Genomic DNA, 16,234 nt, shown 5'->3' with positions numbered 1-16,234 from the left:
AAGACCTGCACTTGTGGTGCTGATACACTTTAATAAATCTGCTTTGTGATGATCTTTCTGAAAAATTCAATTTATACAGGTAGTCGATATCTTAAGTGCAGGAACTGTTATTATACCATTTGCTCAATTCTCATTGAAGTCTAGAAGAGGATTTTTATATGAAAAATATGATGATAGTTTATTGACCTTCATGCTCTGTATGGACTAATGAGTGACTTTCCATTTCAAAGAATGAAAAATGGTTTTTGTGTGTGACTGGGAAGGGAGTGATTTGTTCATGCACAGCTGCCATTGAGAAGTTTAAGTGTCAGACCAGAGGTTTTGGGGCAAGGTAAAGCTTTGTCAGCAGTAAATTCCTTTGGCCTTGTTCCAGGCTGGTGCCACAAGGGAAGATTTTCAATTGTTTACCAGTGTATCTAGAGAGTTCCTCCAGAGGATTACATCTGATTTTTGGTGTTTGTGCCAAAAAAAGTTTCTTTATTTGTGTCTATTAAAATTGAACTTGCTCTGCTCCTTGATTACAGCAATAAAATTACAGATTTTGACCACAAATTTCTCCCTCGCTTTTACAAGCCTGACCACTGCACCAGTTATACCACATTTATTTATGTATGTCCCCTTTTACTTGGACAGTGTGTTGTTGTGGGTCTGTCCCACCTCTCTGGCCTTTGGTGGAGATGTGCAGGATGGTTCAGTAGGATTCTTAGGTTCCTTAAAAGAGCTAATATTGTGTCTTGGGAGTGCATGTGGAGGAGGGAATATGTGGCACATAATGTGTTCATATTGCAGGGTTAAATGAATTTCCCTTTTCTTTTTCTAGTGAAACACTGTATGTTGTGTTCATAAGTAGCAGACTGTAGATCTCAGCACAGTGAAACAAACCATTGCATGGGGAAAGGGTGGCAGGTTGACCTCTGCAGAGCTGATGCATCTGCTTTGATGGGTCAGCTTTATGATAAAGCTCATGACAATGTTTTTGCTGAGCTCATTTGCCCTTTGCAAGTGGTTTTGTTGAGGAAGTAGTGCCAGCAAACATCTCTGGTAGAAGTGCTACAGATCCTGAGTTCTGTGTAGTTCTGAAAGCCTGATGTGAACACTGATGGTTTGGAGAAATGTAAGTTAGTTACAAACTGTAGTTATCCATGTTACACCCAACTGGGGCTCTAATTTCTAACATTAGGTGCTGCAGCACAAATCCAGATTTTGCTCTCTGTGTGGTTGGCTTTGGTTTGGTTTTCTAGAAGTGGGCCAGAGGCTGGGGTAGCTTGAGCCCTGTGTCAGCTGAGTGAGGAACAGCTCCTGCAGGTGTGTGCTGTGCCTGCTGCTGGGGGAGTGGTGGGCATTGAAACTCTACAGACTGACTTGTGTAGTTTGCTTTGCTAAGTGAGACTTAACTCACTTTTATTGGAAAGAATATAGTGGAAGCTTCCTCTCCCAGTTTTTGCTTTTTGTGCTACTGTTTTGAAGACCAATATGAACAACATGTTTCTGCATATTCATTTGACATCCAACCTCACAGTGATTGTCCTGTTTGTGACATTTACAGGATCCTGAAATATGATACAACTCTTCAAATAATAGAGTGTAGGTATCTGTCCCCTTTAGAGTGACAAGTAACCTCTTTCTTTTTTTTTTTCTTTTTTTTCCTGTGGGGTATGGAGAAGCAAGACTGTAATCTCACTGGAATAAATTATTTAATATCCCTTTGGCAGGTTTGAATGATGCATCCAAGAAAAAAAGTAACATGGCAGAGCCTGGTCATCACAGACTACACCAAAATGGATTTACAGTATTTCTGACTCTATGTGTTATAGAATGAGACTGCCTTTAGGCATTTAAAATGATTTACAAGCCACAGCTATTTACAAAATGTAGTTCAAAATGTAGTACAAAATATCACCCATTTGAAAATGAGGTCTTGTTGTCAAATCCTAATCCTTTTACCTACTTAAGCAGTGGTTTTATATTAGCAACAAACATGACTCCAGCACAAAACATTTGGGAAGTCATGCAGGTCTTATCAAGTCCCACATTACTACTGTTTTATAGTAAAACCAATTAATTTGCATTTTGTTAAGCCTGGGTTTCACAGTATCTCATTATCTATGTGACAACTAACACTGACCAGTATTCCTGCTACTGAATAAGAGGAAGAAAAAGCTTGAACACCATTAAGTCCAGGAAAGTACAACTTCTTACATAATCAAAACCCAGTTTGACTGCGTACTTTAATTACAAATGCAGCCATTCCATGCTCAAAAAATTGTGTATATTGAAAACTAGATTTAAAAATATAAGCTCTAAAGGAAAAAAGGGTCCAAAGTTTTCAGTGTGTTCAGAGGAGACAGGTTCCCTCTATTAATACAGTATTTTCTTTGCTGGGTCCATCATAATGTAACACAATCTTAAGCTGTTTTCTGAAATTTGTCATCAATAAAAGTCATTCACTGAGCCTGTGGTCATGGAAATTCAGTCTTTAAAGTCATTTTACTTGAGATGTTGCAGAGTTTGCCTTTATCTGTGCTGATGGAAAAATATGGAAGAAGTTGTAATGCAGTATTTTCTGGGTGATGAGTATAGAAGTCTGGGCTAAGTGGATACTTTGGAGAAAGACAGCTACCATAGCTGTGTTCAATAGTTTCTCAATTTAATTTATTTATTCATTTATTAAGTCTTAAAACTCTATATTTTTAAGGTACTGAGATGTTTGGAACTGCTGATGCCATTCCAGTTGCAGTCTTGCCACTTATATAATTCATGCTATGTAATTTTAGCTTTAAATATTTGATTGCTCTGAAGTTCTCTTATCAAATGGGAGCATACCTGCTTGATTTTTACCTTCCTTAAAAAGCCATTAAAATTCCTAGCAGTTTGTACTGGATGTTGGCAACAGGTACATCTGAGTTAATGAGGCATATGACTTCAATTTAGGTATAGGAAGGATAAATGTAATTCAGAATTGTATAACAAGCATCAGGAATCAGGGAGAGAGAGACTGTCAGTAGATAAATGTAGAAAAATTCCATGATAGGAAATTAAATTTAGACTATATAATTTTTTACTACCTTGCTTTTGTATTTATTACCAGTTTGATGTAAATTTTTCATCTGAAATTTGGTTTAGTCCTGTGAGGTCCCATTTATTTTAAGGACCTCTCACTGATGTTCATATTTTTTTTAAAAAATGAGACAATTATTTCAAAGTATGTAAATGGTGCTTAACAGGAAGCAAAGCCCTGAACAAGAAATACGGGTTTAAGCTTGTTTCATGTTTTCTAGCTGTAATATAAATAAAAAATAATGTCAATTTGCAAAGTAATACAACATATAACAATATATTTAAATTTTTCACGCCAAGCATAGGTATTTCTCCATGCTTTGTTTTACAACCACTGATATAGTTTCCCAGTTTTGTTCGGAAGTCACCGTGAAAAGGCAAAATTTACTCCACACTTTTTGATAAGTAAAACTGGAGTTTTATGTCTGGCAGCTTGTGTTATGTAGTTATACTGACTTTTCCTTGGTTCAGTGGAAATCTGAATACAGTGTCAGAACTGGGTCTTGGCTAATCTCAGTTTGACCTGGCCTTTCAGAAGCATTGTCCTTGTCACCAGTTTCAGTTTCTTCCTCCCCCTGGTGATAAAAGTCCTCTCTCTCATGCAGGATACCTGCAGGCTTGTTCAAAGAGCAATTATTTTAAAACCGTGTGGTTTTTCTAAGAGGCAGTTTTTCCTTGTGAAAATACAATATTATCTTCCTGCTCAGTCTGGAAACCAGTTGATGTTTACTCTTTGGATTTCCAGATGTGGTGCTTTTGTGTCTGAAAACACAGAGTCCTTTGGGGTGGGCGATTCCAGGAGGCCAGTGGTGATCCCTGGCAGCTGCAGGGATCTGTTTGAGAATCACCTACTCTGTCATGAATATCAGAAGGAATTTAGATGATGTGAAATTCCTTCTCCGTGATGACTTTAAATACATGCTAATTCTTGGGGGAGTGTTTCCTCTAGTGACACAACAGTGCTCTCAATGGAGTGTGTGTGTGTGTGCCAGGAACATCTCTCCTTCTGCTGTGGTAATACTGAAAAACCCAAACTAGGGAAAGTTTCTGAGGGTTAAATGTATCTTTGCTGTCACTGACTCTGCAGTGCTACACAACAACTTCACTAGAAATCTTCATGTTGCCCTTAGGGGTCAATAAGTAATGTTCAGGTATTTTCAGCAAAGCTTCACACATTTAAATGAAAATATGTATAAGCTAGAAGAAAACAATTGCTGAGAAACCAAGGGTCCAACATTTTATTCAATTAATTGTTTTAACTTCAATATAACAGTAATTAAAAGAACCAACTTTTAGTCACTCTACCTCATAAGACTCCTTGGTATAGTTTTAATCAGATAGATGGTCACCTTGTATAAATTGGCAAATGCATCACATAGTGATGTGCAACATCCAGGCTATTTAAGCAACAAATATGTTGTCCATCTATAGCATCTTAATTGTTACCAGCACATTTAGATTTTCTTTTCTTATGAAGAGAAAGAATGAGTGAATATAATTTAGAATTATTTTTATGTATGTACTTGAATCATGTCAGTTTGATAAGGCTAAAAATTTTGGAAATATTGTGCATTTAATTTCTATGTGATTGTTTTTCTCTGTGATGTTGGGCAAGAGAGAAATATTAGAAATATTGCCTTTAGTTGATTTGAAAAGCACTTTGAGATCTATAGGGGAAAATGTTGTATTAAGTCTCCCTAAAAATTTTATGAACAGCTGATTTGCATTAATAGCAATATATGTGATCAATCAGCAAAGACAGGGAGCAGAACAGGATGTTTATAGGCAAATGTGATAATCAGCAGGGAGAGAACAGAGTGTGCTTACCATAGAATCAATACAATTCTTCTATGCTCCATGATTTTTTTTTTCAGTAGACTTTGGCGGTCAGGCCAAGCAAACAGCTCATAATATTTTTAAGAACTATCAAACTTTCTTCCTCTAATGATTTGTTTGCCAGAGTGTAGCAGGTGTTCATAGATGAGAGACACTTACTTTAGATTCCTTTGCTATGCAGCTTCTCTGGCCTTTACTACCTGTTGTTTATTTAGCATAATGTGCTTACAGTAATAAAGATGCTAATCCGTTGCTTTCTGCTTTTTTACATTGTGGCTAATTTAATAAATTCTCTTCTTCCTGGCTTAGATAATTTTTTCTTCATTTAGATGGTCTGTCTTATTATACTTCAGGTTCTTAAATGCATTTGCTTTGCACCAGCTCCTAACACAGGCAATAATTCAGCTAAAGAAATAGAGATTGATTATCCATGAAGAATAAGCTTCCTTGCTGTAGTTCTGGAGCTGGAATCACTGACATATTGTAAAAATGATTGGTTATTCTTTATTTTCCCTGTTGAAAACTACGTAGGCATTTTAATCCATTTTCAAATGCTGGTAATGTTTTAAGTTAAACTGAAGTCAAAATAAGAAGGTAACAAAAACTAACTCACAGGTATTTGTCTCTAGTGGAAGGTGAAGTGTCAAAGTGGCCAATAAATTATTATATTTTTTTATTATAGGCTTTTGTTTATGCCAGGATCTTAATCTTGTAGCAGAAGGCACCTATGAATGCTTAGTTCTAATTAGTGGTAGAATAAGGTCTGCAATGAAGTAACACTTGTTTATACTTCAGATGTGTCATCTATTTTGAACATTAACCCAAATTAAATGTATTTAATGGGCCATATGGTACTCTTCGTTTCTCAAATTTGTAATATAAACCTGTAACATGATGCTAAAACCCAAAATGAACTCCAGAGAAATAAAATTATTCAATTATGAAGAGCATGTGCATCCTTGCTCTGACATGAAGCACTCCTTGATTACTGGCTAACCAGTGGCTTGCTTTCCTTCCAGTCTGAAGGGAGTGCTTGATTGGAGCCCAGCCTGAGCAGCTGAGGCCTCTAAATACTCCTGCTATATGTGTTTACTGTAAGGCTAACAGGGAGTTAGCTGTGTGTTGCTGATAATCTATTCTACTTGCATTCTTAAAGATTTTTTAAAATTAATTTTATTAGTTTTATTAGCTATAGGATATTATTGTTCTTCAAGTCCATTAGTTTTGGGAAACATTTTGTTTGTTTAATGAAGGCAAAGCACTACATGAACTTCACAGTGGTTACCAAAGAGCTGAGGAATGCTGATGTAGAGACTGCTTAAGGATTAAAACAAATTGTAGGAGAACAATCTCCTGCATGTAAAGTGTTCCCCCATATTAGTGCTGTGTTAAATATTTATTGTTGAACTAGTCCATATCAGGGGCTTGTGTGTCAGAACAGTGAAAGTGGAATAAAGCAGATAAACCCTTAAAATGCTGTCATAAAAGTAGAAATCCTCTACCATCCGGGGTGGTGATATAAAAGTACCATGTCTCTTGTCCTTTTAGTCAAATCTGTAAACAGTTCATATGTGAGATTTGGTAGATAAAACTATTGCATTGATGCTATAATGAGGGAAAAAAGTAACAGATTCTTTTTCAATAATCAAGTTATTCAAATACTGAATTGACATCGAATGTGTTAAGGTGTTTTCTGAGGCCTGGCTGCATATCAGACTTGGGTTTCTGACAAAGGAAGACATCTCTTGCTTCAGTTCCTGGTATCTCATAGAAATGGGGTTGGTGAATGTTCAGGACTGACTGTCAAAAGCTGTATTTCACATCACTCAGGAATATTTTAAACATTAGAAGAAGAACAGGCTACTCACCAGTTGTGAAACTTGACCAGCTGTGTTGGGCAGCATGAGGAAGTGAGGAGAGTCTGATCTCACTGCAGCACAGAGCGTCAAACACTTAGAATTCTGAAAGGAGCAATGGATCCTGTCTACATATATATGCATAAAATCATAAACCTGGCTTTTTGGGTGGATGTGTGCTGTAATGGTTTTGAGTGGGAAAGACTGTAGAAGGTAGAAGTGTGATTATTTTAAAACACCTTTTGAAATGAGTGTATGGTTTGGGCTTCTGCTGTTTCTGTTCTGAATTTTTGGATGCACCTTGCACAACTATGAATAAGAATGGCATGAGCAGGAATGCTTAACAAAAAAAAAAAAGAGAGTGATATAACCACCTTTCAAAAATTCTTATGAAATAGAAACTATTTCTTGAAGGTATTTTAAAATAATTTTCTATGCAGCCCTTATTTAGACTGGGTAATAAGCAATTGCATTCTTCATAGCACTGGAATGAAAATGTGAAGCAATAATTATGCTAATTTTAAAATGGAAAAATACCTAGATTTGTCTCTAACTCTTAAAACATTTTCCTGATAACCTCAGGACTTTAATGTACAGAATTTTCTGTATTAGTGTTAAAGGAGAACTAATCTTACACTGTTCTGCTAGCAAGCTACTAATTTAGAGGGTAGATGTGAGGAAGTTGTTTTACTATATAAACTGTTAGCTAAATGCAAATAATCTCCAGTACTTCAACTTCCTAGCATTCTTGAAAAGAAACCTAAGTAGCTTATTTGTTATAATAGATGTTGAAAGCCTTTGTGCCTACTGTTTATTAAGTGTTTAATTACCTGATTTATTTGAAAGCTCTACTAATATCTAGCCCTCAGTCTGGAGCTTGATTTCCAGTTCTAATCTTACATTTATTGCAATTCTGTTGCTAATATTTCACTATTATATACCTACATGAAAGAAATACAAAGATGTCACTGGCAAGAATTGTTTTAAGCAACTTACCCAGAAATGTGTACTGCGTATCTTTAACTTTTTAATTAAGTTTTTCTCTTATGCCCTGCTTTGCAATTACTTCAAATTCTTTCCATTGCCAGCCATATGGTCGTAGACCATTGAGAGATACCTTGAATATGATCATCTCATTCAACTTTTTATTATGTCAGAAAATGCTGTTACTTGAATAAAGAATTTATTCCTTAGTAGCTATGAAAGAGCTCAAAACATGCTTCCAAAAGGCACCATGATGACCTCTAATCTCGTGGCCAGTAGGAGGCATTCCCTCTGCCTTGCTGCTGCCTTTGCCTCTCCTGCCATCTCAGATAGGACTTTCTCTGTTCTCTGAAAGACTCAGCCATGTTGCAGCAAACTTCATTCTCTGATATATTCAAGATGCTTCAATGCAAAGAGTGCCGTGTAAATGAGATATTGCTGTGAGGCATCAAGAGTCTGGTTGCAAATAAGTAGAACTTTGATTTGTGTTTGTTTTTCAGAGCCAGAGCTTCAACTGTGTGGAAAAGACTAGATGTGCAGGATCTAATGTGAGTTCTGTGCAGATCCAGGGAGATTCAGACTATTTCATCAACCACCTTGGAGTACCTGCCACGCAGTTTTCTTATGAGGACATCAAAGCATCAGAGGTAGCTATGAATAAAAATGGACAAACTGAAAATAACAGAAAGATAGAATTATATTTTCTCACTTTATGTGCTCACATGACAAGCATGGTGTAGTGGAAAGTTATCTCCTGTAAGTGCATTTCTTAGGCCTTCAGAGGATTGCCACAGAGCTTCAAAGTGACTGATTTAATAGGAATATGGTATTCAAAGACACAGATAAAAATTGAAAGATGCTATGTTAAAATGGTTAAGATTGCTTTTAGTTTTATGGGTTGCATATTATCTAACTCAAATATGCAGGCTGTTTTCAACATCAAGGAAGCAAGTAGTGATGTGCACAGTAGGATGATGCAACTTCCAAAATGAATTTTATATCTATTTTCATACTGTGAGCAAAATATGATTCTCTAGTATAAATGTTGGTGGTAAAGATCTGTATACTTGATTGGAGTCTTCAAAACACTATGTTCTTTTTCAGTCCATCAGCTTCTGCAAGATAAGTGGAAGTAGCATTTTATGCTCTTTGGGGAACAGGCTGGAATTGGACATAGATAAACTGTTATTAAAGTTTGTCCCTCCTCAGCCTTCACTACCATATGTTATTTGTACCTGGACAGCTCAAACGTCCCTGAATTGGTCAGCTGAGGATCAGGAAGCCTGGCATTAGTTATTTCCAGATAAAGGAGGCATGAGAGAAAGTGTGTGTTTTCTCATTAACGTAAAGCTGCATTTTTACATTGCAATGACTTCATATTCCCCTCATTTCTTTTCTTGCACTGTGCTCATCTCCACATGCACACATCTTGCAAGTTTGGGAACAAAGCTGGAGCTGGGTTCAGCTGGAGTGCTTCCTGCCACTGAATGCTAAGATGGTTTCCTTTCACAAGTGCAACACAAAGCAGAGAAGTGCCAAATACGGAGCATTGCTGTCATGTCGTTGTGCAAATTGAAATAGATTAAGTCAAGAATTTATATAAATATAAAGTCTGTGATCTAAATATCATGGCACCTATTAGGCAAAGTTTTCTCTTTCCGATCAAACACTAGGAAAAGGCTGTAAGGAAAATGAGAAGGCAGAAGACGTGTGAGTGCAATGTTTATGACAGGCTTTTGGTCCAGAGTGGATTTTTGTTGTCATTTAGCAGCTACTCACGTAGTTTTCAGTCAAGATCTGTGTATAGAGTAGCTATAGTGCATGAGAAGGAATCTGCAAACTTCAGTATATCAAAATAGTAAGTATTTCCCAGCAACATTTACAATATGAACACTGAAGGTTCTCTTGGCTATTGTCTACTTTAATCCAAAGTTATTCTTCATGTTAAGTTAACCTTGTAAATGTGTATTTTTGTTTTCTCAGAATGACTCAGCAATGTAATTAAAATCATAAAAGAAAGTATTTCCATATTTTCTTAAACATGACATTATAAATTTGGTTCTTTGTTGAAAACCCAGCTTTTGGCCTTCTAAAATCACTTCCTAGAAATAAACTTTAAAAGCGTCATCTGCAATCTTGAAGTGGATGTACTGCCTTACTCAGACCGTAGGAGAATTTGGCCCCTTGAGATCTATTTTATGTGAGAAATAAATCTGCTTGGAAAAATGTGTAAATTTCTCTTGGCAAGAGGGTGGATCTATTTCCTAAAAGTGAAGTTACTCAGTATGACTAAATTTGGATTATTTGCTATATTCTTGTTATTTGTTTTACTGATTGTTAACAGTCCTTCAGAAGATAAGCTTGTTGTCTCTCCTATGTTCTATCAGACAAGCAATCTGTTTATTTTTTCCTGTTTATTGTGGATTCTGTTCATTGTATCAAACATATAATAAGGCAGACAAATTGTTTTGTTTACAGCCAAATTAATAAACACTGTAGGAATTTCTGTTATGCAGGTTAGTGACTGATAATGGTCTGTTGGTTTGCAGAGAGGGATTTTTGCTTGTTTGTTTCCAAGCCATTCAGCTTTTTAAACTATGCCTTGGCTTTGTCAGCTTCATTGCAAAACAAGATTTGGGAAAGCAGATTTCAGCAATGGGCTGTTTTGACAGGCTTTTGTAGACTATCCTTTTGCCAGGCTGCTTTCCTCTGCTCTCTCTTTCACTGCTCTGACCTGCTCAGGAATTGCCTTTGTTTGGAATATACATTGGTTGTTTATCTTACCTACCTGTCAGCCAGCATGCAGTGTCAGGTAAAACTGATGGTATTCCAGTTGAAAAAACCTCTTTTTAGAGTAAAAAAGCCCCAGACCTGTGCTTGTGTTCTGCCTACAGAGCACCAGCTACAGGTCAGCGTTAGAGACGCATTTCTTACACAGCCAGTGCAATGCCAGTCCACAGAGAGAAGGTCATAAAAGCCTTTCATTGACAGGAACCTGAGAAGTAAAGAAGAGGAAATAAAAGTTATAAGAGGAAACATTCAGGCCAGAAGAGTAAGTAAAACTGGCTGACTTGAAATGACGTGCTACAGCAACTCACAGCCTCAGGGAGGTTAAATCTGCAAATGCCCATGGCCACATCTGTGAGCCACTGAAGTGCGTTCTGAGAATTCAGGCGCTGCTGTAAAAACGCACTGAGCGAAATGCAGCTCATTTGTTCACTAGCAGCAAATATGCAGCATCTTAGGCTCACGGTAAGTAACCTTGGAAGAATTTCTCAAGTGGAAAAAAAACATAATATTACTCCAATTTCCAATGATTCACTTGTAGTTGCTGAAGAAAGCCTTCCTCTCCTCCTAACCACTGGTGCACTGGCTTTTCCTCCATGTGAGTGTCACTCTCTGATTTGTAATGTTTGAGGAGAAAGGCTGATCAGATTTTCCTAATACTGCTGACTTTCTTACTTTCAGGAGGAGTCATGCTGTTATAGATAATGATTAGTTTGCATCCAAGTGACTGTGTGGAGCCTCTAGAGAGAGACTTAACATTGACTTCAAATCCGAGTTTCTGTTACTGAAAGCCATGATTCTATTAGTACTCACCTCATCAGAGAATAGTATTAGAAATGTATTCACTTAGCTTTACATCAGCGAGAAAGAGCAACATAAACTAAGAAATCTTAGATCACAGATTTGTCTTAGTTACACTCTGTACTACAGTAGAAGCTGCATATCAATCAAATTAATCATATGAGCATTGGGACATCAGGAATAAAAACTTGGAGCAAGTGAGTAAATTCTGATTTTTTTTTTGTATGGATTATTTCTGTCCTCTTGAAAATATTGGTCATGTTTGTATGACAATGTATTTTCAAACAAAAAAGTGGGCTAACAGATATAATACATACATGTCCTCCATAATGATAGAAAATATGTGCTTATAAGAGACTAAAGTGTGGGTTTGGACATATCACTGTTCATCACAATTCTGCTTAGTGTCTTAGCTATAAATTCCTCACCTGTGGTGTTTTAATTTTGTGAACAAAACACGTTTTTTACATGACTGAAGCTCAACTCTGTGTTACCTGATTAAATTTACACATTAGCAGAGATTCTGATATTAAATGGTTTATTTCAGTTGAGAGAGTGGTAACTGTGGTTCTCCCATATGAAGCAACATTCACTGCAGACTAAACTCTGCTCTTGTGAATGACCAGCACAAAATAAAATAAAAAAAAATTAAAATTATTTAAACTTAACCTTTACAGCAATAAAAGTTTCATTACTCAGATCTGTAGCTGTGGTAACAGAAAGTGCTTTTAGTTACAATGAATGCTTACTTGATGACTTAAATGAAATTTCTTGTAACTGGAGACATGAATGGAAAAGAAACATGAATCCATATCTTAAAATGTAGTTTCCTTTCATTTTTACACTGCATTTATAATATGAAACCAACATGGTCTGGATAATTTTGTGTTTCCTGGGTCTAGCTATAATTTTATACAGTTTTATATAAAGTTTTTTCTGTAGGAGGGACTCAGTACTTCAGAAGATAATCCATAACTCTTCTTTTACACTGCTTCTGTTTCTTTTATTCCTCTCCATTATTTCTTTAAGCTTTGCCATGTTTTTTTGGTTTTGTTTTTTTCTTTTTTTTTTTTGTTTTATGAGCGTCTTCTCTATAATTTTCTGTCCTCTTGGTAGAGCACCTTAAAAATGTAGTTTGCTCTGCTGGATCCAAAATTCTTATGGCCACTTGCCTTTTTTCTTTCCTAAATGGGGACAGAGAAAAGTAGCTTATAAAAGATCTCTTCTTGGAAGTGTAGTGTGGGCTCCTTCCCTAAAGAGAAAAATACCAACCCCTAGCTGCAAGTTAATTTATTTTGATTATTTCTTTCACAGCACAGTTAACAGCAGAGTTGCTGAAGTTCTGGAGCATAAATGCATCACAGAGACTGAGAAAAAGAGCCTTGCTGTGGCTGCCTAATGTTTGGGTACAACAGGAAAAATAAACTGGATTTTTCATGGTTTCAGTTAGCAATTTTTTTCTTCATCGTTGTAAGTCAAACAACATTGAACTGTTTGGTATTTGAGGCAGATTCGATCCCTTCCAAACTCAAGCTGTGCAGGTGTATTTTGAGCCTTTTTTCTAGGTGGAAATTTATTGTTACTATTCATTTCTGTGTCATTGCAGTCAAGTTTCACAAGGAATCAGGTTTTTTTTTAAGTTATGACTAGATGATTTCCTGTTATCTGCATAGTATTCATCCTTCTCAGTACATCCTATTACATAATGATTCCTATCTGGTTACACAGAATCTTAAATCCCCTCTGTGATATTTTGGTAAATTATATCAACATTAGCTTTGTCATTTTGTTGTGAATAAAACCAATTGCTGCACATGCGTATCACTAAAGAAAAAACCCTACCTTTTATTATTTATTGAGAGACACATATTTGGCATGAAACATTTCATGGTAGGTGTCCACATTTGGGTATGCAGGACTTACAGAACATTTACTTTTACACCTCGACCATAAAAGTTGTTTTCCGTATCTTTACTCAAACTTAAGTACAGGCAAGAAGTATAAAAATTGCCTGTCACATTATTCACAGACTAGACCAAGGTAGTGTAATACCATGGACCACTAAGCTAATTTAGAAGAAAAATGAAAAGAGGATTCTTTATAGAAGGCATTTGTATGTAATATATGTAGAAGAGTTTAGAATTTTGACAGTTTGAGATTGTATCCTCTTTAGAGAGAATGCATAATGATTTTTATTTCTGTTGAAATATGCATAACTTTCTGAAGGTAACTTTCAACTTTCATTAAAGCCCTTAAAAGTGATTTTCACCCACACTGGTTTAAAACAGAGGCCACTAAATCTTAAGTCTTCAGTGAATGTGGCTTCTCAGTTGTTTTTACTGTCTGCTTCTGCTTCTTCCCTTTCCCCCATCCTGCCCTCTTTTTCTTCCTTTTTTATCACTCTGTGGGGAAACTTACTGCAGTTTCTTGATTTCAGTATTTACATGCTTAGACTGACACATCATGCACTTTTTTCGAAAGAAATCAAAAGCTTGCCAAGTTTTCTTTGTCAGGAGAAAAGAAACAGTGGAGCTGTCCTTGATGGAGAGAACTTTGCATGCTGCTCTTTTTGATGTGCTTATGTTATGTGGAGGGGGGCATGGGCAGCACAGAGTGCTCTCCAGTGCATCTGCCTTGTGTCACTTTACAGTGCATGGGAAACTGGTGTTGTACCACACACACATTTTTATATGTGTATCCATCTATACATAATCAGTGTGGTGCTGTGGAAGGAAGCAAAGTCTGTGGTACAGTTTTAATTCCACAAGCACAACCCTGTACCTGTGTGTGTGTGTACATCTAAAGCAATCCTGAGATGTCTGACCTATGATATCCTTTCTTGAGAGCTGGTTTTGTATCAATAATGGAGTTCACTGGTCAAACAGTCCCAGTGCTTCATGTCAATCAACTTTTCAGTTCTAAACTTTCAGATCTCTCCGTTCCTAATGCAATTATCTCACCATTTTGCATCACATCATTAATCTCTTTGTTACTACATACCCAGGTGACTTTCTCCTTTATTTCTGGTGTATCCTCCAGTCCCTGTCCAGTCAGGAAACAGTTAGTAATGGTAACCTAGAGATTTCTGCTGACTACTTGGGTTATCTACAACAGACCAGGCCCTTCTGGTAAACATTCTGCTGGGTTTTTTTATGTTTCTGTTTATGTTCTCTTTGACTAAGTGTCACCCAGTACCAATTATTTTCACAGAGCCAAGTATGTTTGTCAAGAAATTTTATTAGAAGGATCATGGCATCATTTTCTTTGAAGGATCAAGGTAGATCATACTGGAAGACAAGATGTGCTTGCCAGCCTTAGCTGCTCATAAGAGAACTTCAGGGCTAGTGACATAAGTGTGAATGTCCTTAGAAGAGAATTAGCACTGTTTGTTTGAGTCTGGAGTTCCAGGGAGATTCTTAGCCCAAACAGAAGTTGTATTTCTCCTTGCCTATGTAGACTAATAGGGAATTTGCATAACAGCAGTGTGTTGCTATGATGATCTGCAATTTGGCAGCTTTTCCATCTGAAAATCCAGCTCTGTGTGGTTCCTTGCATTCCCTGTTTTGCTTCTCCTTTCTTCCTGGTATATGTTAAATTTTTTAAGGAAATAACACAGTTGCCCATGGGGATGTTTCATGCATATATGAGAGAATCAAAGTACTAGTGTGCTTAGTATACCAGAAAGTCTTTGCAAAGGAGCAAATGTGTATCAGCCTCAGAACAGCAGGATGCTTGGGAGCCCAAGATTTCCTCTTCTGAACTTTCTCTGAAGAATTTGATGCTGTTGCATTTGCTGCTGAGAGAGTTTATGGACTATGTAGTGCAACTTTACAGTCAACAAGGTGTAGTAATGAGAGTTAGTTGTGTTAAGATGGAGAGGGGTTACATTTTTGTTTGTGGACAAGTGGTGAGTGGTCAGTATGTAACAAAATATAGTTTGAAGAGTCCCCAGTAGAGTGCCTTGGGACCACACTGCCTTTCTAACTCATGGGCTATATTGTCCTTATAATAGTTATGATTTTCTTTATAGATACTGATTTTTTTCTGACCAATGTGTTTTCTCTTTTCTGTCTTTAGCATAAATTAGTGCTTCTTATTTTCGCAGTTCAATCAAGGGTTATTGTAGTACTCACCAGTAATTCATTAATACATTAGTCCATCTGTTCACTTGGATGCTAATTTAGCTGAATTTGGTATTGAGAGCTTGCTGAAATTGTTAAGGTTAATGACTTGGCATTTTACAAGACAAAATACATTTGATGTTCAATTGATTGCTTGAGTTGTTTTATTGAATAATATGAATATCTAGCTACTTAATTTCATGGAAGAGCATCTTTGTTATTGCTCTGGTGCTAGTGAAACTGATGATGCCCTCATCAGTTGGATACATTACTCTCTTCCAAAAAAATGTGTTTGGTCTCACAAATCCTGGTACTTTGATGTTCCCTCATGGTGCATCCAAAAGGGGGAAATTGTTTGCATAAACCTGCCTTATGGTAACAAAACCACACATCTTTAGCAGTCATTAACACTGCACAAGTACATATTGTTGCTGTAAACGGTCCTTGCAGATTCTCTCACAGGCTCTTGTTTCTTGGAATTGACTGAGGACTGTTGAAAGTCAATGGAAGAAAGACAGCCTGGAACTTAACAGGGTCAATGGGTTATGGGTAAATGTGAGAAATTTCTTTAGACACCAATTAATTGTTTCTGTTTGATAGCCTGGTAAAGCATCTAGCTACTGAAAATATGTATTATCTAAGGACAGATGTCACTTAAATATCTGTTCTCCCTGGAGAAGTAAATGGCGTGTTGCATTTGTGACAATGTTTTACTGTTGTCTGTCTGAGTGGTTAAATTCAATAGACCAACAAAAATATGCTGGCAGAGTATCTGTAATAAGTATCAAAACT

The 16,234-nt window shown here is 36.6% G+C and overlaps 1 protein-coding gene across 10 annotated transcripts in view; it reads left to right on the top strand.

Annotated features, from left to right (window-relative positions):
- NAALADL2 (N-acetylated alpha-linked acidic dipeptidase like 2) overlaps positions 1-16,234 on the top strand; it is a 439,661-nt gene that overhangs the window by 352,250 nt on the left and 71,177 nt on the right. For all 10 annotated transcript variants that reach the window (XM_071566282.1, XM_071566279.1, XM_071566281.1 and 7 more), the window contains one exon: positions 8,234-8,380. In XM_071566282.1, the coding sequence (XP_071422383.1) occupies positions 8,234-8,380 (147 nt within the window). The remainder of the gene's footprint in view (positions 1-8,233; positions 8,381-16,234) is intronic.

The sequence above is a fragment of the Pithys albifrons genome, chromosome 11, assembly GCF_047495875.1.
Source record: "Pithys albifrons albifrons isolate INPA30051 chromosome 11, PitAlb_v1, whole genome shotgun sequence".
NCBI lineage: Eukaryota > Metazoa > Chordata > Aves > Passeriformes > Thamnophilidae > Pithys > Pithys albifrons.
Note: the sequence above shows the minus strand (reverse complement) of the source record. Positions and strands in the feature narration are given on the sequence as shown.